Source organism: Ips typographus, linkage group LG11 (assembly GCF_016097725.1).
Source record: "Ips typographus isolate SLU linkage group LG11, UJ_Ityp_2.0, whole genome shotgun sequence".
Taxonomy (NCBI): domain Eukaryota; kingdom Metazoa; phylum Arthropoda; class Insecta; order Coleoptera; family Curculionidae; genus Ips; species Ips typographus.
Genome location: NC_138432.1, coordinates 5,333,027 through 5,359,298, shown reverse-complemented (window position 1 = coordinate 5,359,298; position 26,272 = coordinate 5,333,027). Strand labels below are relative to the sequence as shown.

The window sequence follows — 26,272 nt, the reverse complement described above, 5'->3', positions numbered from 1 at the left end:
CATGAATCAATCACTGTCTAAAATCAAGAAGTTTGACTTGTTAAGGCAATTAATAGTTTTGGAATTGTTTTTTTGCTACGAAATCACTGATTAATTGTTGATGTACTATTTGAAAGTCATAACCCTGACTCATTTTTAGGAATATGTATTTTCTATATTTTCATTATTTTAATATGTTTTAATGTTTTACAAATATTTTAATACTTAGAATCCGTTTTTGATGGCACATTTGCATTAATAGCATGATTTGATAATAGAAGAGTTTGAAATAGTGATTTTTTAAAAAAATTATTTTATCCGAAGATAGAAACCAAGTGATTTATTTTAATTTATTACTCTACTTAAAATACAATAAAATGATAAGTGACGTAGTAAAGATTTATAGATGTATTGGGATAATAATAATATGTAAGTAAATATCTCAGTTTCGTTGATTTTATATTACAAGTTGTGTAGGAAATTTCGCTTTGTTTATGACTTCTTAACTGATTTAAGATTGTGATTTTGCCTTTCCATTGGCTCTAATTTCGTAGAGAAAATCAGCCTAGTGGAATATACAAAATTGACAGGAATAGTCATATGATCTCTCAGTTTTCTGAACTATTGAACAGATTATTAATAATATAGAATTTTAAACTAGATGGGTTTCTTATAGTTATTAATGTATGGATTGTTTTTGGTCAAATAAAAATAACTATAATCACAATAGGGACAAGGTACACCAGTCACTCAGGTTTACAATAATTATCTTACTACATAAGTACTTGACTTTCCAATAATTTACAGTTTGAGTTGAGTATATAATTGGATTAAGATATGCATTTGCTTAAATACTACTTTGTTGACATTTATTTGACTAAAGACATAAGAACCACATCATTATTTACTTACTTACCAACACAACATGCCTCAGTGAACATTAATCCAGATTGTCCAGTCTTAAAGTTCAACTGTATCTAAATCACGAAAAAAAACATACAAAGTTATATGGCTCATATATTAATTAAATTCAGTTACATTATTATACATACCATACTTCTAATTAACACTTTTAAATATGTATGTACAGTATTCACTTTCCCAGCAAAAGTAAATAAAACAGATCTAATAAATACTTAGTGTGAAAAACTTGAAAACGCCTACTCTCTAATAGTTCAATAGGATGAAATATAATGTAGCAATGATGACCTATTTCTTAAAACATATAACTGATCACAGACCATTTTACTTAACCGGCTAATTGAGGGCTTCTCACTTTAAAAAGTCTCTCTCTTACACCTTTACGTCTTTGTTTGGGTTTTTATCCGTCTGTCCTGGACTACCAGCTCGTCTGCCTCTTTCATAGAAATATTCTCCGGTTTGCCTTCTTCTTTCAGCTTGCGGGGTTAGAAAGTAAAACTGTGCTCCTTCGTCTCCCGGTAATGAATAGTGGATGTACCGTTCTCTATTTCCTCGAAAGGAATTGATTGGAGATGGGGTAATTTCGATTGCTTTAATTATTTCCGGTCTGTTTTCGTTATTCAGTGCCTCGCTTTGCGGGTTGACTGTCGGTCGAGGTCTGAGGTAGTTTACATTGACGTCACTATGCAAAGAAACTGATTGAGCTTGATTGTATCTTCCTCGAAGAGGAGGCCTGCTAACAGGCGGTAAGGGTGTGGTAGAACTCTGCAATTTTCTTCCAAAAATTGTAAAGTATTGTTTAGTGTTTTCATCAAAGTAACCTTCATCTGGTTTGGTGTAGTACCCTTGATGAACTGGATTTGGGGTGACTGAATATGAAAACTCCGCAATTGGGCGTGAGGGAGTTACTTGAACCACATCATCTTGATTGTTCTGTGGTCTTTCTGGTATGTATCTCAGTGGATTGGATACATACGTTGGTTGGTTAGAAGGTCCGTTGCTTGGTCTCTCTGAACTATAATACGACGGTTCTTCAACACTGAGTTGTTGAACTTGCTGGTAATTTGGCTGTTGCGTGGGTATAATCTCAATGGCAGGCTGTATTTGTACACTGTACTTCTGTATTGGTTTAAAACTGTCTTCATCACCATCCATGAGTGGTGACGGTCGGAATGCTTTTCCTCCTGGCCTCCTGTAGTTCTGTGCTTCAAAGCTGTACTGATATACTGTATGCGACGTAGGTGTTTCATAAGTTTTAGGAGTGGTGTAACGCTGTTGCAGTTGGTTTTGTAACTTTGCTATGTGAATGTTAAAAGTGTTTTGGGATTTGGGTTTGAATTGCGCTGGCGGGCTGTGTCTAAAAGGCAGCTGATTTTCTTCTGGATAAGCTGGTTTGGCTGTGACGTAGATTGGCTGTTTTCGATTTGAATGAGGGGGCAGTAAGGTTGGTTGTACTTCTATGGGAAAATAAGGGGTCCAGTCGTTGTAGTAGTTGTGGTTTTGTTTTGGCCTGGGAGATTCAGTGGTGATGGCGTTAAGAGCAGGATCGGTGTCTTCATAATAGTAGATGTTTGCTTGTGGTTTGGTTGTTGTGGATTTGTGATATTGATGGTGGAATTTCAACTCTGAAAATAGATTTTTACTATGTTTTTTAAGCAAGAGTTGGCAGGTTTTACCTGGCTGTGGAGCTGGAGAAGTCACCTCTATCGATGCGTGGAACTGCAAAGGTAGTTGAGTCGAACTGATAATTTTCTGTTCTTTGTGCTTGGGTTTCTCTCTGTAACGCGGTACGTAATTGTTGTAGTTGTCTCTAGCAGACTGTGGTCTTTCAATAATGTTCTTTTGCCTTGGGTATTCCTTAGGCTCTTCCTGCTGATTTTTAACTGGTATTAACACCGTAACTGGTGGTTTTCTTCTTTCAGGTTTAGGCACTGGCAAATAGGTTCTGTTTGGTTTGTGAACCTGCACTGGCAAATAAGTTCTATTAAGTTTGTTGACATGCACTGGCAATATGGTATGGAACTTGGGTTTTCCTGTAGTAGGACTAGTGGTTTTCATGGTATATCCAGGTCGTTTGTACGGCCTTCTGGACGTGCTAACTCGAACGCTTACGTTCTGAGTAACTGACACTTTAGTGGGCACCGTTTTAGCCGGTTTAACTGTACTAATCTCGTTGCTCAACGGTGAATCCGTCGCGGTTTCTGCTTGTGTGTGTTTTGTGGTGTAAGTGGGACGCGTTGGTTTTCTAGTGGTGGTTGTGGGTTCTTCGAGGTGCCCGAAGAATTTTGGAGGTGGGGGCAGGATTATTCCCGGCACTAAAGGACCGGGTGGCACCTAAAAATAGAATTAACCCCAAAAAAAGACGGTTTAGTTTGCTAGGCCAACGCTGGTTGGGGCTACTTTGAAGAGAGAAGGTCAGATATAGAGTAGGTATTAGTCAATGGTGGGAAAGCGGTTAGTGGCTAAGTAGAAGAAGAGTGTTTGTTAGTGTAGTTTGCGGACCCATTATGACGGAATCCGTTAGAAAGACCTACAAAGAAAATATAAGTTTGAGTTGTTAATTAGAGCTGGTTGATTCATTGAGAAATTGCCGAGACTGTGGGTTCTTACCAGACTTGAGTTATCCTTGGGGTAGAAGAAACTGTAAGGCGGTGGATAATATATTGATGGGTCGTCTTCGTCTAACATGTCCGGATTCGTCTCGTTCCCTTAAAAAAATCATTTATTTAGTATAAGAAACCATAAATCTGTAGATTCATCAGAATGAATAGATCAGTAATTTAGATAAATCATACTGATTTAAAGTAATTTACGTCTAGGTATTGTAAGTTTTAAATCAAACGCAAGTGATATGTTGGTAATTCTCAAGGTCAAAAACTCAATTACATAAAATAGCTTGACATTTTAATTGAAAGGTTTAAGTTACACAGGAGTGTCATATCCGCTGGTTTTGATTTCATTGCGTTTAACAAGTTTATGCACTAGTTTAATGTAACTCATTAATATCTACGGCGTAATTTATAAAATATGTGTGAGAACTACAAAAAGAAGAATATTTAGTTGGGAAGTAGCTATACATATAACGAATTTTAATTAGAGTTTATACCATGGACATTATATTGTCATGAGGAATTATTACATATAACATACAATACATACCTCGAGGTGGAGGTAGAATTACTGCCCCAGGAGGTAAATGCTCGAAGAAAGGCGGCAAACTGCCGTTCAAAAAGGTGGGGGGGAACGGCATCCCCCCTGGGGGTTCCCCCGAGACAGGTACTCGCATCGTAACTTGCCCGGCAGCAGGGTTGGCCGGATCGGAATTGGTAAGGCCTGTTATTATGGGGTTAGATCACACATTTTACGTTTTTCTAAGGTTAGTTACTTGTAGCATTGTTAAGACATTAATTCTACGACAGCTTTGAAGGAATTTAGTTACCTGTTTCTGGGAAGTATTGGCCTTGCGGGGGGATTTCACCGTCCCACCCTGGCGGGGGTGGTAGGGCGTAGGCCGGCGTTTCTGCAGAAGCATTAAGCGTTCTCGAAGAGTTTGTGCCCAGGATTTGAAGGGGCCCGTCTTCGGTGAGCTGGACAGGAAAGGGCGGCGGTACCGCCGGGTTTTTGGGAATTTTTACCTAAAAAAAGCATTTTTAAGTCACTTAAACTGAACCGTGGTGGACAGGTACCTGGTGAAGAGGGGCGTCAAAATCGTCAAGTGGTTGCCAAGCTTGTCCCACAAAGTCTTGCTTAGAGTCGTCGTGAGATGGGTAGGTACCCCCTTTGATCACCAAGAGGTGGTTTTCTGCCAGCCATATTTCGTTTTTGGTTAATCCACCTAAAGTGGCTCTGTTGTCGTTTGGAACCTAAATCATTACGGTTTAACTAGCATTACAATCACACTTAGGAAATTAGTAACCTCTGAGTTAGCAGAATAACTGATAATTCCAGGTCTTTTAGGAGGTTTCCTAAACAGTTCCTTCTGTATCAAACCATATTTTCCGTCCGCCACTTGTTGGGACAATGTTTTCCTTTCATCCTCCTTTTTTCCTCCGTTTTGGTTTTTTGTGTTTTCTCCCGCACTGTATTGATTAATTAATACATGAAACATTAACAAACACGAAGGACATTACCTGGCTGTGATCAGTTCTGAGTCGTCTGAATCCGATTCGACAATTCTCATGTGTCCTCCCACCAGTCTGTGGAGTTGTCTTTGTTGCTGGTGTCTCGTCCGACCCAGTGGCGTGGGCGAGGGAGTGGACGAGGTGGAGGGCAGGAAAAGCCACACTGATAATGCCAAGATGTAAGGCCATCGATGCCGATGTCGCATCTGAAATTATTCTTGATTGTAACATGTGAAAGGTTTTTAATATCTTTCTCGGTAGGCGGTTAATTGGCATTTGAACCAACTTGATTGCTAGACGTCTTTTATTAGGCGCTTTCTCGTTTTTGCAATTAAAGCAGTATTTATGTACATTTCAATTCACATCTCGGATTCTTTCCACCTACCTACAAATAGTGTGCTCAAGGTCTCATCTACTGAAATACTTTATCATAATATTTAACTGTGTTTTTAGCGCACTTAATGACTGGGTAATATCAATTTGTTCTTTGTCTATGTGATAAAAGCGCAATCTGCGCGATAAATCAGGAGTTGTTAAGTTTGACCGTTAAAACTTTTAGTTTGTGGTAATAAGGCTTCATTATATTTAAAAGATATTTATCTAAAAACCGACTTTATGACCTGGTCAGGCAAAATATGGACAGATCACGTTTCATGGACGAGAACGGGCATTTCACTTTCGTTTTTTTGGTTGAGAACTGTTTCATGTACACCGCTCTATTTACGTCTGCCAAAGTAATTGATTTTATAGTTGGAACATTAAAGTAAATTATTACTTATATTCACTAAGGTGTATTAAAAACGCAAATTTGCAATTAGGACACAAAAGCGGTCAAAATGTATCTGCCAGTAACAGCTATTTCGAAACGTTGTTCCTAACTCTACTAAACAAATTATAGTATTTAATTAAAGTTGAATTTATTTTAACCAGGGGCTTTAAAAGTGCAATTACATGCCTCGTTCTAAGGTCGGCAAACGTAAACGATTTTTGGCATTAAATGTGAGTTCCTCCTTTAAGTAAGTACTTTTACTTTACTGAAAGGTTAAACGACCCTACGGCCTTGGCGCAGTCCAGCGTTGAAACAATGTGGAACGAATCGGGGAGAATTTTCCCAAAGAAACAATAGACAATATTATTGTGCAAATGCTGTCAACTCTAGGCTTAATGCCTTTAATTACACGGCCACTTATTAATTTCCAAGTTGACCGGAGTATCAGATGTGGGAGCTAATTAAAGCGGTTGAAGGGAAAAACTTTCCTTTAGTTCAATTAATGAATGTGTAACATTTAGATTTTTTTCTGTTCTCTAATAGCCTTGACTCTGGCAGTTTTCACAGAACAAAGACCGAGAATTAAGGTTTGCTTTTTACCGACACGCCTTATTTATAAATATTGCTATCCTGCAGCTATAAATAATAATTATTGACCGTGTAGCCTAGAAGAGTTACTGTCTACATTGTTGCCAGAACTTAATAATTTTTTTAACACTTTTACACTTAAAACTTTGTTTTTTTTTCACACTGCATATTTCAACCACTGTCTACTATTGGCACATTGAAACTGTGTTAACAACATTAAATAGGAAGGTTTTATTAATTTACCGAACTTACATTATTTGCATAACACCAGTAAAAACCTATATATTTTTGAGCAAATGACTCATAACCAGAACAATACATAGGAAATGTTTCGATGCTATTGCATAAATCGTTTAACAATTGGAGCAGCAATAACAATATGTCATTCAGCCAAAAACAACGGTTATTTGTTGTTATTACCTCTCTAGAGAGCTATACGTCTAAAGTTAATGGGGAATTTTGCCTAATAGTTTTCGATACTTAGGTAGAATTTGTTTACAACTTGCCCGTGTATATTTAGCAGTAAATGGTTTTGAACCCTTAATTGTGCTAATAAGAGTTGGTTATCACCTCAGTAGATCAAATGCGTCAAAATCCCTGAACTCAACGTCACTTGCAGTTGAAGGTGTGGTTTATTTCTCCCCCTTTAAACTCAAGGCACTATGAATGCAAAAATATATAAAAAAATCAAGGTCCAACTAACATATCATGTTGACACCATTAATGTGATATGTGGTGGCGCTTTACATAAATGTTACATTATGAGCTTGGGGTAAAGAGATAAATATCTTGTTCCTGGCAGAAAAAATGCTCCAAGTGTAATCAATGAAACTTAATCTTGCATTTACTTAAAGAGATGCATTAACCTTAGTACACATGGAGCTTACGAGTTTGATTTATAGTTCTTTGAACTTTTCAGAATTTAGCATGAACGCAGCAGTTTGCCGTGACGAAAACCGTGTATATTTTGTTGTTTATTATGTTGATTTATTGATATTAATTAGCTTCTGTTTTTGACTGGACCTAAAATTTGTTCTGTTAGACTTAGTTTTTGTTCTCTTGGCTAGATTGACAGCCGTGGTGAAAATCGAAGTAATTTATGGTGACTTTTAGTCTAAAATCAAAAAAAGGGCGGACAATATTTAGTCAGCCACCCTGTATCTACAAATTAACCATAAAAAGCCTTAATTAGTTAATCAACTAAAAACACATCTAATAAAAGTAAATAATAATGTTTAATGTTTATTGTTGCGTCTATTCCACATATTATAAATTTGTGTTTTAATGACTAGAATCGAAAGAATAGGGTTAAAAAACTAATTTTTCATATTCTTGAAGAAAAAATTATGGTCGTAAATGTTTCTACATTAGTTTGAATTTATCCATTAAATTTAAAAGATCTGTTTTGGCGCGCATGTGACATACGTAATTCTGGGCGATTTTCTTGGCTGTTGCACGCCATCTGTTTCACTTCTTGTCGCTGATTGGTTGATAGTGTAGTACGTCACCGGCGGCGGGCGTTTTAAACATGAGATTAATGTAGTTTTTATTATCATTTTTTTTTCTATTTAGACTTAATATTTTTGAAAACAAAAAAATACGGGTATAATATTTTCAATCCCTCTTTGTAGTTATGAATTAAAAAAAAATTGTGGGACAGGCCCATTGTAAATTAAAGTTGTTTTAAAACATTTTTTTTTTCCATGATTTCTTCTGTACATACATTGTTTCCTGAAAGATTAAGGAAGAACTTAACAAATCTTCAACATTTTTTTGTTCGTTGTTTGTAAAACTACGAGTGTCTTAACAATAGTGGAAATTTGTCACAGTTCTGCGATGATTGGTTGCATAATGGTGACGTTAGTGTTCTTTGCGGTTTGTTGTTGTGTTGATATATGCAATTCATGTTCGAGCTAACTGAATTAAACTCCTATTAAATTCAATTCATCGATCACCGTGACTGATACTAATCTTTATAGGTTCGTAGTTGACTTTAATTATTAGTCTTATTTCTTAGTTTTTTGTCTTGTTACGCAAAGCTAGTTCAGATGTTCTTTTTTTTGGTGGTTTTGTTAATTATTTCGGTTTTCGGCCAGCTCGAGTACTTTCATAGCGAGTTCAACAGACATTAGAATGTAAAATGCCTTTACTATTTAAACTGGCATGGCACATGTTTGGTATTTTATCTTGAGTACGAATCAGCTCGAAAAAGGATATAAATCGTTACGAGACCACGTTCTCGTTGATCATATTCAAACAAACCGGAGTAAAGTAAACTTTTCACACTTTTACCTTTTTTATTTGCTATTTGTTCAATTCCGTTCCTTTTACCTACGTTATGCATATATTTAGGCACATTTCCGTTCCTTTTAAACGACGGTGAAATATGGTTTATAGTTGAAATGTTACCAAATAATCCCACGAATTCCGCAACTGTCTTAAGGCTGAGAACTGTTTTATATAGCTCGTGTCACGGTCTCCTTACGGGCCAAAAATTCGAAAACAATCTAATTAAAAGATTTCGGCAATGACAGTTGTAAGTTGGTGTATTTGTCTGTTTCAAGGACGTGCGAAACGCTACTTAAGTCCAATTCAGAAGACCCATTAATCCTTCCAAGAGATGGCTAATGAACCGCCTACTGTATCGGTCAATGATGTTTTAAATCGGTTAAATAATTTACTGTTTGAATCAGAAGCCATAATATAATTGGTGGTTTTGTTGCGCGGTTCTGCCCAGTAATTTTTTTACCATTTGGGTTTTCGACACCGGTCCCTCGCCAACTACTTGCTATTCAGCACGGAACAATAAGAAACTAAAAGTGATTTTTATGAAATTATTAATGTTTTACATGCACAATCATTTTTGACTTTTTTCTGATGCTGTTTATAAAATTTCCCCTGTCATAACGTAGCATTTACTGGGCAATTAAATAAAAAGGAAAAGCTCCCGCTAGCAAGTACCAACCAGATGGCTAAACTGCTGCTGTAAATAATTTCTGAACGCTCTGGTTGCTATCCTAATTCACGGGTAATTGTGGTAGGGCAATTTCAAACAGTTTGCACGATTTTGCCTGTTTTTTTTATAAGTTTAGTTTTGTTGTAATCGAGTTGCGAAGCTTTTTTTACGGAAATCAATACAGTTTGATTCGGTTGTTGTATTTTGTTTATTTCCCGTAAACATTTTGTTTTTAGCGTCGATTTGTATGTTTGTTGTATTTATGAATAATAGTGATCGGTAAATTACCGGTTAAGTAAATATTTTTTCAGGAAAATTAATAGTAAATTACTGGTAAATTTACTAGGCTAAACTTTCTGGCAGTTCAAATTTTGACACCGCTTTTCTTCCTGACTGTACTAAAATTTGTAGTATTTTTTCAGCTTAATGGATAGGAAATTTAATGAGTGTTCTAAAAATGTACTTAAAACAGTAATTTTCTTACTCCAAAAGAGTTTTACAGGCGATTTTGTTTCTGACTGTCCTTTCAAACTGTGTTTCGGGCAGTTCAAATTTTGTACCGCTTTTCTTCCTGACTGTATCAAATTTTGTAGTATTTTTTCAGGTTATTGGATGGGAAATTTAATGAGGATTCCAAAAATGTGCTTAAAACAGTCATTTTTTCACTCCAAGGCAATTTTGTCCATGACTGTCCTTTCAAACTGTGTTTCTAACAGTTCAAACTTTGACACCGCTTTTCCCCCTGACTGTACCAAATTTTGTAGTATTTTTTCAGCTTAATGGATGACAAATTTAATGAGGATTCCAAAAAAGTGCTTAAACTAGTCATTTTTTCACTCCAAGTCAATTTTACAGGCAATTTTGTCCATGACTGTCCTTTCAAACTGTGTTTCTAACAGTTCAAACTTTGACACCGCTTTTCTCCCTGACTGTACCAAATTTTGTAGTGTTTTTACAGGTTATTGAATAGGAAATATAATGAGGATTCTAAAAATGTACTTAAAACAGTAATTTTCTCACTCCAAGAGAGTTTTACAGGCAATTTTGTTCCTGACTGTCATTTCAAACTGTGTTTCAGGCAGTTCAAATTTTGTACCGCTTTTCTTCCTGACTGTACTAAAATTTGCGCAGACATTTTTTGACGTCACGATGACGTAATTTGGCAAAACCATAATTTGACCAATTGTCAAATTACGTCATTGTCTAACCCACTACTTTGCAATACCTTTCCATCCTTACAACTCGATATTATTTTCACGTGTATGTAGTAGTTGGTACGCGTTTACGTTAAAGCAATATTTGTTGGCACTAAACACTAAGCAAACGAACAAATATAATTTTAAAGAAAATCTGCATAAATAAACGTTACTCAAACAATCCTTGCGTGTTTACAGTCATAGATTTCATATGAAGCTGTAGTACGTTATAATGTACCATACAGAAATATGAACCAAATAAGGAAGTTGGAATTTGTTGAATTTATAAGTTGAAGGTAAAATTATCAAAATTATAGAGACTTTCACTGTATTGCTGATTTAATACACTTATTGATGAAGAAATTGTATAGCTGCAACTCACTAAAAACAAAGTTTCTCTTCTGTTTTTTTGCTACTTTAATTATTATTTTCTCCTTTAATTTTGCTCTTATTCTACACGTAAAAACATTTATAATTATTGTTAGTACGGGAAATTGCGTGTTTGGAACTGTATTTATGTAGGTACTTGAGATTTCCTTATTTTTCTTTTTATGTAAGAATGTCAAAAGTGTCTTCTTCCGTGACGTATTTGCTACTAATAAGTCCCCACGTGATTGGTCAAGAAAAAGCAGTAAGCTGAAAGCTGCTTTTTTTGACCAATCATAAACTACCAACAGTATTGAATTTTAAATACATTTTTATTTTCACTTTCAATCATTCAAATATTATTTTGTACCTCAGGCAAATTATTTATGAAAACTTTGAAAATCTGGATTTTTCCATCCGGTTGGAGTAATCTTAATACGTATTCAAAGAAATTTTCGTTTTAGTAATACAAATATTTTATGCACCAAGAGTAAGACAAAAGATAAAGATCGCTATTTAGTTGACGCACGCTTTAACGTGGTTTATCTTGCATGTTTAGTAGAACATTCATTGTTTCTTTTCGCCAACTTCAGAACGTTTTCTAATATTTTGGTTCTCTTACTGTTTGTGTTATTAATTTGTTAAGCTTGTTTAATCCACAATAAAAGTGAATGCGAAATCATAATCAGTCAACATAAAAATATATTGTATTGAATTCAAATAGTATCATTAAACTAGTTCTACATAAGGTGCATGCTAGAGGAATTATTTATTTTCCTGTAGAAAGTGAAAATGTGGTAATTGGAATAATTTATCTCTATAGAATATTACTGTCAGTGTGAGAAAATTCCTATTCAGTCCACACCTTTATGACACTGTACAAAATCCAAATAACCAAACATTTCAAAATAACACAAAAAAAAAACAAATTTGACGTTCGGTACCTTAATGTTTCATCTATAAAATCCAGCCCAAGAAATGTACGTAATTCACGTGGATGTCACTAGTAACCGAAACATCACTGCTCGATCGATCCACAACGATCTGACATGGTGCACTGGGGGAATTCCTTCGGAATTGAGGGAATTCCTTAGGAGGAAGAAAAATGTTGCGCGGTTATCCCCGCGGTAGGTTCCTGACTGGCGAGCCGGTGCCCACCATGAAGAAGTCGGTACCGCGATCGTGCCTCGTGCCCCAGGTGGGGAATTTCATTGTTTACGATCTGCTCGAGATGCTGTGGAAGTGAATTGGACCAAATTCATCACAAATAATCAACCAGTTTACTGTTTGTCTTTTGATGTAATGAAATAGTAAATTTTGTCTTGGTCAAGTTTTTTCGCGGTTTGTGATTGGTCAAATAAAAGAAGCAAGCTGAAAGCTGCTTTTTTTGGATCAATCACAGTGCTGAGATTGGTAGATCAAGTTTGTCTATAACATAAACTAGAAATTCAGCTACTTAACATAAATACTACTCCTAAACCATCTCAAGTGCACCAAACATGGACGATGGTCGTTGTGTGACCTTCTTCAGCTGACTACTTTTAACGTTAAGCTTTGAAGTAGTTTGTGTCATCATAGATTTTGTCTTAGAGCAGTTATGGCACAGTTTGGAATTTGTTTTATTGTCCTGAGAAGTTTAGTAGATTTTACTGATTTTTTTATTAAAATGACTGACTTCTTCCACAGCAGAACAACTGTTCTCTTGGTAGTTCTGATTAAGTTGCAAACTGGTGTGCGTAATAAGAGAACTAACTGAGATTTCAATAACGAAATATTAAAAAAATTCGTAAACCAAATTTCTTGCACTACATTTTGCATTAATATTGCAATTTTAGATATCAAAAACAACTAATTCTCTTGCACATAAAAATTAGTGTCTTGTACAGTTTCCACAATTATTTAAATATTTACACTTTTTGCAGGCGTTAATAGTTCCAGCATTGTTGTACAATAATTCGGCGTGTGTAAAAAGAAACGGATAACAAGCAAATTGCGACCAGCCAACAATACGGCAGTGACTGGAAATTTTCACAACGAAATCCATTTCCCATTTGTTAACAAGTTTTGTAACGTGTTGAATTACTACAGCTTTTGTTTCACTTCATTGGACAAGCTTTAAAGAAGGTTTATTGTACAAAAAATTCTATACAAAGTTCGGACAGTAACACGCCCTTGTCTAGTACAGGCACTAATTAATACACAGGGTGATTATTATAAAAGGTGCGACGATTTTAAGGTGTAACTAGATTGATGACACGATACAAGGATTCAGGATCTTAATAGTTATACAAAGAGGGGCGGGATAATAAATGACATAAAAGGTGTAACCGCAGAATAAAATTGGCGTTACAGACAGGTGTGACGTCAACTGTCATTGACAGTGAACCGGATTGTATATAATTTGATAGCAATTGAATACATCCTAATTCGTATTAATGGTTCAAACTGAAATGTGAATGTGTAAAGTTTCAGATCAGAATGATTTATGATTTGGTATTTGCAAACTGCGGAAAAAATTCTAAATTAATGTTTTTTGTTAATTACTTTTATTTCGTAGAAATGTTGATTGTGCATGGCAAATCATACAGACCTTGGCAAAGTTATAAACTTGTACAAAACCAGTTAACTGGAGTATGTTATTAAGTTTCATGTATTAATTATTCTAGAGTGAATCTAGATTGAAATCTGAAACTTAGTGAAAATAGTCTTGAAACTCGATTTTTCAGGCTGAAAGCAGTCTTAAAGCACTAATGAGCTTATAAGTCAATTTAATAGTGAAAGAAGTCAGAAATGGGGTTTTTAAGACTACGGAGTGTGTACAAATTGCTATTCAAGCCTTACAGGTCTGAAACCTATTGAAAATAGTCTTAAAGCTCGAATTGTCACTTTTTCCCTCGGACTGATGAGATTATAAGTCAATTCAAGAGTGCAAAGGACCTTAAATGACATTTTTAAGACTGGAAAGGGTACAAATTGGTTTTCAGGCTTGTCAAGACAAGAAACTGAAAATAGTCGTAAAACTCGATTTTTCGGTCTGAAAGGAGTCCAAATTTCTCAAAAATGCTCAAATTTAAAACGGCTTGAAATGACATTTATAAGTCTGTGCAAACAGGACAAATTCATGAGAGATTCCCTTAAACAGTTTTTGTACATTTCTTGGAGAAGGGAAGCCAACCATCTGGATTAATTTAAATTCGTACTAATATTCTAACAGGTCAACAGTTCTGAATCATCAATCGATAGAAAATAAAAAGTTATTTAAAATGCAGCCTATACCTGGTTACTGCACTCGAGCGGAACAATTTACCTTATACATTACAACAGAAATTAGTAAAATATATTGAGGTAAAGTACATTTTGATGGTAAAAATTACCAAATCAGATTGGGTAAGATAATTTAAACAAGTAGTAAAATTATCTTTGCCTAGAATATAAAGCAAACAAAAGTGTAACAACATTTACTTTGTGTGTGGTAAATAGTCAGTACATATTGAAACTTTGGACAAACTGATTTATTTCTAGATTGACATTTTAGACAAGTTTTATTGCCTCATCAAGGTTTATGGGACCATTAAAGATTCAACAGACAAGAAATACTCCCAATTTAGTTTGATAATGTTCTATTTACTCTTAAGCTACCATGTTGTTTCCTAAACTATTTTATTTATGGCAGTAATTTATTACATTAAAATATCGTTTAGGATTGATCGGCTAGAAACAAGTAAAAGTAATGTGTTTCACACAAACTATCTGATATATTTATTAACGTAGAAATTTCAAAATAATTGGAAAAATGGTTCTCGGTAGTTAACTTTTATTCCATATCAGCCATTTTCAGATTGTAAAACATTTTTATGTTCTGTTTCAACGGTTTTTGATTAGTTTCACATTAACAATACAGTTGTTAATCAACATTGTCATTAATATTACTCATTTCTTTTCAGGTGAGTGGTCTAGTTTCTAACATGTGGTCTGGTCAACAAGTCAAGGTGAGTCTTAAATAACTAATTTTGTACTTTTCCCTTGAAAAAATTTCTTTATGGAGAATTGTCTGTAGCCACAATTCTGCAAACAGCTCCAACCCAATCCATAATTTTATTCAGTCCGATAAATTCCTAGTTGGATGTCTTCGTAGAACAATCATGAATCGTGTGACTGACCTTGCTTAATTAATACTAGAAATCTGCATAATGTGGCTTAATATATTTTTTTGTGATACTGATTTGCATAGGAAAACATTGTTTTAAAGCTCATTCTCAAGAATGCTTCGCGATTGTTTGAAGATTTACATTTACTTGATTTGATTATAAGAATTCTTTTCTACTGATTTGTGAATAGTCCACTTTTCTCTTTGTGTAGTTGCCATGAGAAAATTGGCTGCAATGTCTGAACGGATTAATACTGATCGATATTTATAGTTTAATGATGGTAATAAGGCAAAACTAGAAAAACTACTTACTTGTGTCAAGAATTTTTGTTTGAGACGCCTCACGCGAATGGTAATGTGACTAAAGGTGCACCCACATGGAGCCATGGTTACGTATATGCGAAAATGTGCAGACCAGGCCTTACGGTCTTGCCATGCTTGATGGGATTGGTATCAAAATACAATGTTCAGTAAATTAGAATGAGTTAATTATACTGCGATTTGTTTAGCTAGATTGTTTGTATAAGTTATGCTAAATAAACTGCTGTTAACTTAGGATACCTTTACGTACATCTACATATTGTATTATAGGTGTCACTCTTCAAAACGTAACTTAAGATTATGTGTTGTGTTCCATAATTTTGAAATTTTCTGTTCCTGCAAACTAGTGTTGACTGTTTGACCAATCATTGCTGAATTTCTTTATATGAAGCATGTTTACCATTTTAATTTTAACTCATAGAATTCAGTGCAGATGTTGCACACTGCATGTCTTCTAGTTCTCTGGGTTGAGGTTTTCTAAATGCTTTTGGCGATGGTCCCATCGAAGTTTTCTAAGACTAAATTTGATATTTTGTACTTTTTAAAATTCATTTTTTTAAGCCAAATTTTGACCATCCCATATCATTAGTTGACATTTTTCTGCACCCACTCTTAGAACCCATATTGTTTAACACGACAGAACATAAAAACAAAGAAAAAACGTTCTCTGATATGCGAAATGGTAATGGTGTGGTAAATATCTCAGAAACGGATACAAACAGTAGGTATATGACATTATTTGTCGTAGAATCCAAAATTTAGCACGAAATTCCTCTGAAAGCTTTGTTAGCTGTTGAAAAACCTTTCCAAACTACCAGAAGTCTCTAGAAGTTAGTTTGGGACTGTCAGAGGCTTCTAAAAGCTTTATAAGATACCTTTTGAAACTGCCAGAAGCCTCTAGAGACGTTTGAGACCTTCTTGAATTTACCAGACTCCTCTAAAAGAGTAATTTAGAATTGAAACCTTTTGAAATTGCCAGAAGCTTCTATAGACGCTTGGGACGGCCAGAGGTGTCTGATAACCATTTTGGATCCAAATATGCCAAAACCATCAAACAAGTATTTTAGAATTTTCAGTGGTCTCTAAAAGCTTTATAAGCTTTTGAGAAATCTTTTGAAACTGCCTTAAGTCTCTAGAGACGTTTGGGACGGCCAGATGCCTCTGGCAACCATCTTGCATTTGTCAGATTCCTCTAAAAGAGTCATTTAGAACTGGCAGAGGCCTTTAAAAGCTTCGTATGCCTTCGAGAAACCTTTTAAAACTGCTAGAAGCCTCTGGAGACGTTTGGGACGGCCAGAGGCCTCTGATAACCATCTTTGATTTGTCAGATGCCTCTGGAACTTCTCTTAAATAACCTTCAAAACTTTCAAATATACCAGAAGTCTCTAAAATAGTAATTTAGAACTACCAGAAGTGTCTGAAAGTTTTATAAGCTTTCAAGAAACCTTTTGAAACTACCAAAAGCTTCTAGAGACGTTTGAGACGGCCAGAAGCCTCTGGCAACCATCTTGGATTTGTCAGGTGCCCCTAAAAAGTAATTTAAAACTGGCAGAGGCCTCTAAAAGCTTTGTAAGCTTTCGAGAAACCTTTTGAAACTGCCAAAAGCCTCTCTCTCGATGTTTGGGATGGCAAGAGGCCTTTGGTAACCATCATGGATTTGCCGGAAGCCTCTAGAACTTCCTTTAAAAAACCCTCAAAACTTCCAAATATGCCAAAAGTCTCTAAAAGAGTAGTTTAGAATTTGCCAGAAGCCTCTGAAAGCTTTCACAGAAAATCATGATTCAAAAAGTTGGTCGATCGGTGATAATTTCTTACTGGTCTGTATGCGGATGACACATTCTTGATTGCACTATGTATCTATAATCTTGACCAATCACAAACTACCAACAAGTTTACTACTGCTTTATTATGTACTTAACGACGTAACACTAATAAAATCGAAACACTTCTCGTTTAATTGTTACAGTTGCGATACAAAATAGCAATTAAATTCATTACCTAAACCACTTACCAAACCGAAAATTCAGAAAGAAAGCATCAGGAACTGCGAAACTAGAAGTCCAAATAATAACGGTAATACCACGTTCCGGCTGGACGATCTTATTTATAAGTTGGGGTGGTTGATGATATGGTGTGTGCAAGAAAGCTGCTGGTATATGCATTTTAATGCATAATTTTCTGGCAGTCAAGGTGTACGCCCACGTATGAATAAAACGAGCATAAAACTGAGACAAAGAAGGTGATATTTATATGTTGTGGTGTTTTTTTTCTTGTACGCACTAAATCAAGGTTATGCCATTAAGTTCTCCGGGCTTTTTACCTTGAACTACTTCTGCTGATTGATTCAGCTCAACGAAGGAGTCTTCTGGTATTCCGCATTCCTACAATGTAAATACATTTTCTCTGTGGTTGAGGTGTTGAATGTCATTGTTAAATCAGCTGACGTGCTTGGTGAAACTACAAATTTCTATATAAATGCATTCTGCCACTCGACAGATGCCATATATACAAACACTGCTGTCGTCATTTGTTACCTCCTAATATAGGCAATTATTGGTCGTTTAGGCTTGAACAAACACTGTAGGAAGCAGGCCTGCGGTCAAGATTGAATTCGATTGGGAATTTCGTGGCAATTAGCGCAAAAAAAAACGAGTTCTTCGGTCAGCTTCAAGCATTTCTACGTTCTTCGACCGTAACTTGCACCGTGTACTTTCAAACGCTTTTTCAAGTTTATGTAATGAAAAAATAACTGAACTATATTAGCGGGCCTGGAGGTTGTTGCTAAAGTAGAATAACGCATATTATATCATGGCACACGATAATGCAATCACGGCGTAATTGTTTTTAACAATATAGCAGGAATTTATGATTGTTTTCGATTCATTGGTTGATTGTCGGGTTTTTCTACGTTTCTTAGTACTGCCCAGATATTTAATAATAGCGTCTTCAGACCCACCAGATGCTATTACTATATTTCAGTCCCACCGTGTATATCACACTAATGACAAATACGGCTAATTTTTCATCGTTATGCAATGTTAGGATGTGCGGTTTGCAATACGGAGAATGACAATGGAAATGATTAACAATATTTAAACCCACGTCTTTATGTAAACATTACCGTTTAACACTTAAATATGTATTGGTGCGTCCAACTTTGACGATTGTATTCAAATTTGACTATAATTAAATTACGGAAAAAATGTCACTTGATTTTGGCGGGTCTATTGTTTCCTTAAATTTTGTCAGGTTGAACCAACACATCAAGTTTGACCTTTTAAGGGGCGTGGTTCTTTGACACTTTACTATTGCGCTGCCCATTTTATATCTATCGAAATAGAAAGGAATTACGTCGAGCCAGTATAGTTAGAGTATATCCTGTGCAACCACATTGTTTTATCCTAGAAGAGAGACATTTTTTGCATGAGATTTTGACTGAGAATCTATCTGAGAATGGACTATTTTAATTATTTTAAGTCGATCTTGCCTGGGCTGCGTAGTTTAGCCTCTAATCTTAAAGGCAGTTGATTCACCAAGTCTCCTCAGTCTGAGAGACTTGAAAAGCTGATGGTACAGTCCATTTCAGCAACAAAGCTGCAATCCAAAAACATTTCTACTTGGATCTCCACGAAGCCAGCTTGAACCACCTTCAAATCTCCAGTTTCATGTTGAAGGTAGTCTCCTAGAAAAACTCTTGACAGTTTAAATTGAATTATTCTATTTGCAGTTGGAGAAGCTGTCTTGGTGTTGAGTTGAATTTCTCCAGAAAAACACGAAGTAGCGACTTTCTCAAACCACACCACAAGGAATCTTCTCGTTTGAATACCTCAGTTTATTAGTGGAAGTTATTTGGCACTTCATGATGGTCAACTTTGAAACCCTCTAGCAGTCAAACGTATGAACTAAAAATTCTCTGTAATTTTGATGACTTCCAGTTGGATCGGCAAAAGCTATCCCTGGTTGATATATTTTCTCTCTTCAGCAGTTACCATCCCGTTTAACTTCAGTGAAATATTATTCTTGCATTAATTTATAAATATGATTATTTTCAACTACTTCTATTTGAATGTTCTAGTAATAATCTCTCATTGACCAATAACATTGCGCATAATAATCATTAAGATTGCGGCTGGTTAAAACTAAGAAAGTCATTTAAAAGTGTAATTTTCCGTGCAATTGTAGCATAGAGAATTTCGATGTGGGGATTTCAATTGTCTTTGTAGGTTGCTTTTTATCGACGTTGTTGAATTGGTTGCATTGTGCGCCCAAGTATCTTAAATACCCATGCGAACGTGCCCATGTTGCATTCAGCACCAAAGGGAAAAAATTAACTTTCAACATCCGCCTGCAGTTCTTCCAGTCGTCCATTTTTAGTATGGATGATGGGTATGAATGAAATGTGGCCCAAGGTTTTGTGTTGTGGGTAACCCTTTCTTCATGTCGCCTGTTGCATCATTGACTTTTCGAGTCTGTGTCCTAGTTAAGCATTTGCAATTTCTGCATTTTTATTTCAGGTGCGAATTATCAGTTTTTCAGTGAATTTTATGACTGTCTTCAATTAATATCAAAACAGTGCAACTGTTGAGATATTTGCCTTTTGGTTACTCATTACCGTGATTAATGAGACATTTTTGAGAAATACTTCAGTCTGACTTACAACATTGTAATTTGTTAACAAACAGCCAACACTTTTCACTTGTTTGAGACCTAGTCTGAGTGATAGTTAATTAGAAATTGACTTCAGTTGTTAATCTAATTAACTATTGGTAGTACCATGTCAGGTTGTTCCGATTAGAATCAACGTAATCCGACTCTGACACTATCTAACGAAGAGAGAAGAAAAATTGAAAGTGATGACCTCAGCACAGCACGATCTTCATGAGCGCCGTCTTCATTTAACACGGTAGACGACCTGTCGTAACCTTTGAAGGTTTTCAAGTTCAAGCCGCTTCATCTGGAATTCTGCAAGGCTCGGTCGTAATTGTCGTTGCTGTTCGTGACGAAGATGCGCCCTTATCGAAAAGGTCGGTGAATGCGACAACTATCCTTGGATCGGTGTATAATATCATAACTAATAGGTGTTGTGGGAAGAAGATGGTATTTGTCGTGATCGTTATAGGGCGGTCACTATATGAAACTGGCCTTCACTTTTCAAAGCTGTCACTTCGTGATAGAGAAAGCTGTATTAATTGCAGTTTTTTGTTAGCATATTTGGATGTTCACTTCTTATTGTGTATTTCTGCGAGAGCATGTAAATGAAGGAAATCTCAACAACAAAAAGAAATCTGGGAAATAATGGTGATATTATCTCACATACGTAAATTAATGCTCATTGAACTAGAGGACTTTCTTCATCTCAACAAGGCTTAAGTAGACTACTTTCAACCGGGGATTCATATGTTTTATTAATATGGGAAACTGAGGTTCGTTAACGCTTTACCAAGTTCAATGGCATTACTCTTATTTACCTAGATTTTATCAAAAGTCAATCAAACAGTTCGAAGGTCTTCCGTCAAATTAATCGACAGGGTATGTTACACAACCTGGTAATAGTTTATTAAGGCGGTGGAGCATATCATAACATCGTAGGTCCACTTAAAAAATAAGATCTCTCGACCTTGCTCTAATCACGAATTCTTACCAACGCTATTGTTTTCTTTTCTGGGCTCGTGCCCGGCATTTTTATTTGCTAATAAGGCAAATCCAACTTGAAAGCGTCTGTTTATTGTGTTATTAGTATTTTGATATGGAATAGTAATTACTCTTCCTTTTCTATCTTTACTAGAACCTGCTCGGTTAAAATGTTACTACTTCTCTCTTTAACTAGGTAGTATATTGAAAACTGATTTTTAAAACGTCTTACTTGCGTGGAATGTTATTGGGCTCCGCCTCGAAAGTTATGTAAGCAGCTGTAATTATTGGAGTAGGCATTTTCAATGCAAGGAAAAAGCATTTTTTTCGCCTAGTTGCTGTAACCTGTGTTTAATGCTAATGAGATTCCAAATTTCCTTTTAAATTTAGTCTTTTTTTTAATCCAAGAGTAATGGTTCACACCGTAAAGTAAGTGATTGTCTAACGCCGGAAATACAGTGCATCCGTCTATCAAAACAGGAATTAGTTCTTCGACGTTTGCAATAATCGAATCTCATAGCCTAAGGTATGAGAAAGATCTAAGAAGCAGGGCGTGGCTGGTTTTTTATAACTCTTTGTTTATTCAAGGTTTCCTTAAAAAGCACGGGGATAGTAGTATTGAAAGTGCACTGCACTTTACAGCCTCCAACTGACTGTCCATAACGACTTATGGTTGTAAATTCATAAAAACCATCTAATTCCTTTTGTTGTTGTCGTCTTGTCGAACTTCTCAATTCGACCGCGGGAACCTGCCAACCGTGGATAATGTATGTAATTGGAGTAAAAGTGCTCGCAATAATTGTGGGTGCACAATTGTTACAACTGGTGCAATATCGGGCCACGCCCTAAGATTGCGTCCCTCGATTACGTTTCGGTCAGTCCATTACTTTCCTGTTCAGGTCTGAAGTTTGAATGACGGAAATCGTCAAGAATTTTTTGTATCGAACTGGTTTGACCCGATTTTACCTGTTATGGAATAGAAGTGAGGTCCATTCAATTTGTTTCTAGGTATGGACAATCTCGATTAAATTTCACGTTAATGTCATTTGTCAATTTGTAGTAGGGTGATTTTTCATACACAGGTGCAAAATGATCCATTGTCTGTTAATGGGACAGACAGTTAATGCTAGTGATAAAGGTAGAGAGAGAATAACTTTCGACTTAAGTTTAATTCACCTGATTTCATATTGAAGTAACCTTATGGCAAAGACCAAGAGTTTAAACCAAGTTAAGTGGGACTCAGACATATCCATCATCCAGCATATTCAACCACCCTTAACTTAAACTGAGTTTAAAGTATGACGATGCAATGCCTCCTTAGTTAATCCAGTTTAGTAATATCACGTGACATTTGTGTTTAAAAATAATACTATGAAAGCATGACAGGAACTTTATTAATGTGTTTAGTTTGCATAAGAATCTAATGAATACAAATTTGAAATTTTTCAGAGTCATTCAAGACTTCTCTTAATAATATCCCAGTTAATTAGCACTACTATATAATTACATGGAGGACACACACTATCCTCAAAAACTAAGATTAAAAGGAATACATTTTTATAGAATTAAACCATGATGATGACCAACAAACATTTTTTTAAAAAAGATTGTTCATGGAAAACGTGAATTATATTCTGCTGGACGTATTCATAACCTTGTATACCACATTCGAACTTTCTTTATTTCAATTTTGTTTTTTTTTGCAATTTTGACACGCAACAGACCAGAGAATCGTATTTGTCAAGTTAAATGTTATTAACAATGTCCACTCATTTCCCTCTTTGTTAACTTAATAGTGAACGTTACTTAGCATCTTGTTATTTTTCATGTAGCTTCTCCATTATCGGAGGTTTGCTAACATCATTAGATTTGCAGAAGACATATTTGAACCATTCTCGCAGATTCCGCAGCCAAAATATTCTTCTTCTAATTATTGACTGTTTGCCCACAATCTTCCCCTGGATTATTCCATTATGTGGAGTATCTCATATTTTGAACCCCGCATAATGTGACCCAGATGGTGATCTTTTTCTCCTTTACTTCCTCCAACACTTTATTAATTCAGGTAACTTCTTTTACTTTGGTCGTGTCTTCTTCTGTAGGTTCACATTTCAAACGCTTCAATTTTTCTTTGTACATTCTGGTATCGGGAATACATAACATTTCAGCATGCGTATACGAAAATCTAGGCTTAGGTCGCGGCTACACATCTTCTTCATTTTGATCCAAGCTGCACGTAAGTAAGTCCCATAAGGATCTTGATTTCGGAGCAATAATCAGCGGTGCAGGTGATAGTTATATCTTGAAACCCTCTCTAATTGTTCTCCATCTACATAGAGGTGTTCTTGCGGAGCGTTGTTCTTTGTTATAATCATGTATTTGGTCTTTTTTGTTGGTCGACTGGCATTGACGACCCTGTTTAGCAGTTCTTGTAGGTCACGCATATTTCCAGCAAGAAGGACAGTATCGTCTGCATAACGCAAGTTATTAATACTTAGCATCATTGATTTGTAAATAATGAACGTTTTGTTTAACCTAATTTTTACTTTCAAATTCACGTTTCACATATTTTTGTTAAACCAATTATTCAATCAATGGTCGCCTGTTGTTTTCTTGCGGATAATTTCGTTCTACCTGCAACGATAATTGCACGTTCACCAATATGCACTGATTTGGCTCTATGATTGTGAGTAAATAAGAAAACAATTTGAATTTATGTAGGATTATCTAAAAACTGTAATTTAATTGTTAATATTCACTAAATTACTATTTTTTTCAGTTCTTTGGCTGTTCAAAGTCGTAATATTATTTTGTCTATCCATCCTTTAATTAGCTCATGTTTATTTATTATCATTATTTTTGAGTTGGATTTATGCTTAAAACTACTTTTCTCCAAGGAAATTTCCTTGTAGAATTCTCTAGAAACTCTTTCAACTGCTTTATAGTATTGTCGTTCTTAATCCCATATTACTTTAGGACAAATTTCGATTTTACTAAAATTTGTGTTTTTTTTTTTTAAATGTTTTAGTTCTTAAAATTGCTTATCTAAAGTATCATTCAGTTAGATAAATCATCAGAAAGTGAGGCTCTTACTTTGAACTGTAGAAATTACTTAAGAAGTAGGTCAAATACTTAAGAAGTAAGTTGTATTTATTAGGGACTTCTTGGTAGGACAAAATTAGGTTAGAATTACCAATTGTTTGTTCATTTTAACTGTTTTTTTTTTGTGGTTTTTTGATTAAAAATTAGTTGCTTTCAAACAAAGCTTTCAACAAAGCTTTCTTCCTGTCCAGTAGATGATTGTAGTTGCAGAATGCAAATGACAGTCCTACGTAAACATCAAACTAATTGTTTTCTTGAAGTGTCTAATACAGTTGGAATAATATCTAATAATATATATCCCAATAAACAATTTTATTATTAATTTTTTTATTGTTTCATACATGCTGCTTCAGCTCACACTCTCTCTACAGAAATAGGCACTATGAGAACTTCTTTTCAATTTTTCATATCTCAAATTGGATTTCATAAAACATCAATTACATTTTGTATATTATTATTATTTATCTGGCATATACGTATTCCATCAGTGATACGTTAGTAAACATGCAACGTAGCCGGTATAATAACAGAATTCCATTTAGCAGATAGGATCGTTACAGTAACGAAAAAAATTGAAAGCGCCAGTCCATATTTCATATTCTTTTCCATTTTGGCAATTTCATAACCAACAACAGCGCTCAAGTAATTATTATTATTTTAAACTGTTTCCGCGTTGTTTCTCTCTGGTGTGTTTAGGTAAATTGGATTAATTCCTGGTGTTAGTTAAATTAGGCAAACAATTTGTTTAGAATTGAAACAATGCGGGTCAAGAAACGAATTATTTATTATTTCGTCTGATGATTAATGAGAAAACTTATCCACCTGTAACAATGCCAGTTTTCGTCTAATAAATAAGATGAGCAACTCCCTATATAATACAACTTGCTATGAAACTAAGTGTAGTAACAATTAGGATATTCCTATAATCCAGATCCTAGTGCGGTTGGGGTAAATTAACTATGTTTCCCTTAATAACCAATGGCACGCAAACACCATCTCGAACACTTGCGGGGTACAGTCTTATCTTCCGTCAGAGATTAAGTTGGGTTTGACCAGCTTAAAGTCCCAGACCCAGACCTAAACCACCACTGACGTAGGCTTTTGTTGGGTGGAGAGCTTTTCCAATTCTGGATACTTGAGCGTTGAATCCATTGATCTGGAGTTGATGTTTTAGTTAACTGCTTCAGTGGGAATATTCGGATAGTTACCTTATCAGCTGTGTATTTAACCACACGAATCGTACCATCAGGCTCTGCCAAAGAATATTCACCCTTGACTACGTCACCTAAACGTTCTTCAGATTGTTCTTTTTGGTCTCCAGTTTTTGGGTCACCTACAGCGTATTTGTACTCATATTTGGGTACGGTGTAGTAGTCCACTGATTTGGTTAGTCCTGTATTTGATGATTATTAATGGTTGCTTGTTGTGGTTTAGTTACTTACCAAGTGAGGTTGGTGCCAACGAAATGGATGATGCAATAGGAGAAATGGGAGCAACTGCTAAGGGTTGAATCTTGGACAGTCCTAATCCTAGACCAGAGCCCAATCCGCCGCCCAACAGGCCACCACCAAGTCCGATGCTGCCCAGTCCTATTTCACCCAATCCCAATCCTCCGGACACATAGCTGATGCCGCCACCTTGCACCGTTTGGGCCACAATGGCAACCACTAATAAGTAGATTTTAAACATGTTTGGTTTGAGGAATGTTTAAATGTTCGAATTCGGAAGAACACTGATATGATATCGGACATTGGCGTTCGCTTTTATAGTGGTGGAAACGGCTGCGACAAGGCGGACAGCGAGAAAAATGCAAGGAAACTCGCTTTTGGATTGATTCGGCCCGCGTTTGTATGCAATATGCTTCATTGTCAGGGTGGCCGGTTTTGATTTTTTCTTACGAAAATCTGGTCGTAGAGGTATAACGCCGCTTGTTTGCGTGGTAACGTTAAATTTACTAGATGATGTAATAATTGAATTCGGTGGACAATTGCATATGTTCCTTAAAAAGGGGATAATTAAGATGTTCTGCCAATTTATTGATTTTTTCTCAGCCTATTGGTACTTTGACTTAATTTATTACATGTTCGACATTTGCCATCAGGTGCCATTGTTGGTGATCAAAATGCAATTTTATGATATTTTAACAAATTGACTTTTGTTATGATGTGTGTGTTC

At 35.6% G+C, this 26,272-nt stretch overlaps 3 protein-coding genes across 4 annotated transcripts in view; 1 reads left to right on the top strand and 2 right to left on the bottom strand.

Moving 5' to 3' along the window:
* The window catches only part of Naa15-16 (N-alpha-acetyltransferase 15/16), a 45,412-nt gene that overhangs the window by 5,299 nt on the left and 13,841 nt on the right, over window positions 1-26,272 (top strand). The window lies entirely within an intron of this gene.
* LOC145735992 (uncharacterized) lies at window positions 979-12,042 on the bottom strand. Of its 2 annotated transcripts, XM_081990194.1 has the most exons (9): window positions 11,841-12,042; window positions 5,031-5,227; window positions 4,817-4,979; window positions 4,587-4,763; window positions 4,340-4,535; window positions 4,060-4,233; window positions 3,511-3,608; window positions 2,577-3,234; window positions 979-2,525 (listed from the first exon to the last, which is right to left on the bottom strand). In XM_081990194.1, the coding sequence occupies exons 2-9, from the start codon at window positions 5,225-5,227 to the stop codon at window positions 1,273-1,275; spliced, it is 2,916 nt and encodes a 971-aa protein (XP_081846320.1). In that variant the 5' UTR covers window positions 11,841-12,042; the 3' UTR covers window positions 979-1,272. The 2 variants fall into 2 exon arrangements, with proteins under 2 accessions (XP_081846320.1, XP_081846321.1); XM_081990195.1 differs by lacking the exon at window positions 4,060-4,233.
* On the bottom strand, window positions 24,864-25,844 carry LOC145736014 (larval cuticle protein A3A-like). The gene is made up of 3 exons (XM_081990226.1): window positions 25,540-25,844; window positions 25,306-25,490; window positions 24,864-25,253 (listed from the first exon to the last, which is right to left on the bottom strand). Exons 1-3 carry the CDS (start codon window positions 25,784-25,786, stop codon window positions 25,155-25,157), a joined length of 531 nt encoding a protein of 176 aa, XP_081846352.1. The 5' UTR covers window positions 25,787-25,844; the 3' UTR covers window positions 24,864-25,154.

Excerpts from the sequence above, each read along its gene's own strand:
- LOC145736014 (XM_081990226.1), bottom strand. The coding sequence starts at position 25,786 with ATGTTTAAAATCTACTTATTAGTGGTTGCCATTGTGGCCCAAACGGTG. Across the intron at positions 25,491-25,539 it reads GTTGGCACCAACCTCACTTG|GACTAACCAAATCAGTGGAC; the intron begins GTAAGTAACTAA and ends CATCAAATACAG. Across the intron at positions 25,254-25,305 it reads TTAAATACACAGCTGATAAG|ATCAATGGATTCAACGCTCA; the intron begins GTAACTATCCGA and ends CATCAACTCCAG.
- LOC145735992 (XM_081990194.1), bottom strand. The coding sequence starts at position 5,227 with ATGCGACATCGGCATCGATGGCCTTACATCTTGGCATTATCAGTGTGG. Across the intron at positions 4,980-5,030 it reads TCAGAACTGATCACAGCCAG|TGCGGGAGAAAACACAAAAA; the intron begins GTAATGTCCTTC and ends TAATCAATACAG. Across the intron at positions 4,764-4,816 it reads GTTATTCTGCTAACTCAGAG|GTTCCAAACGACAACAGAGC; the intron begins GTTACTAATTTC and ends GTAATGATTTAG.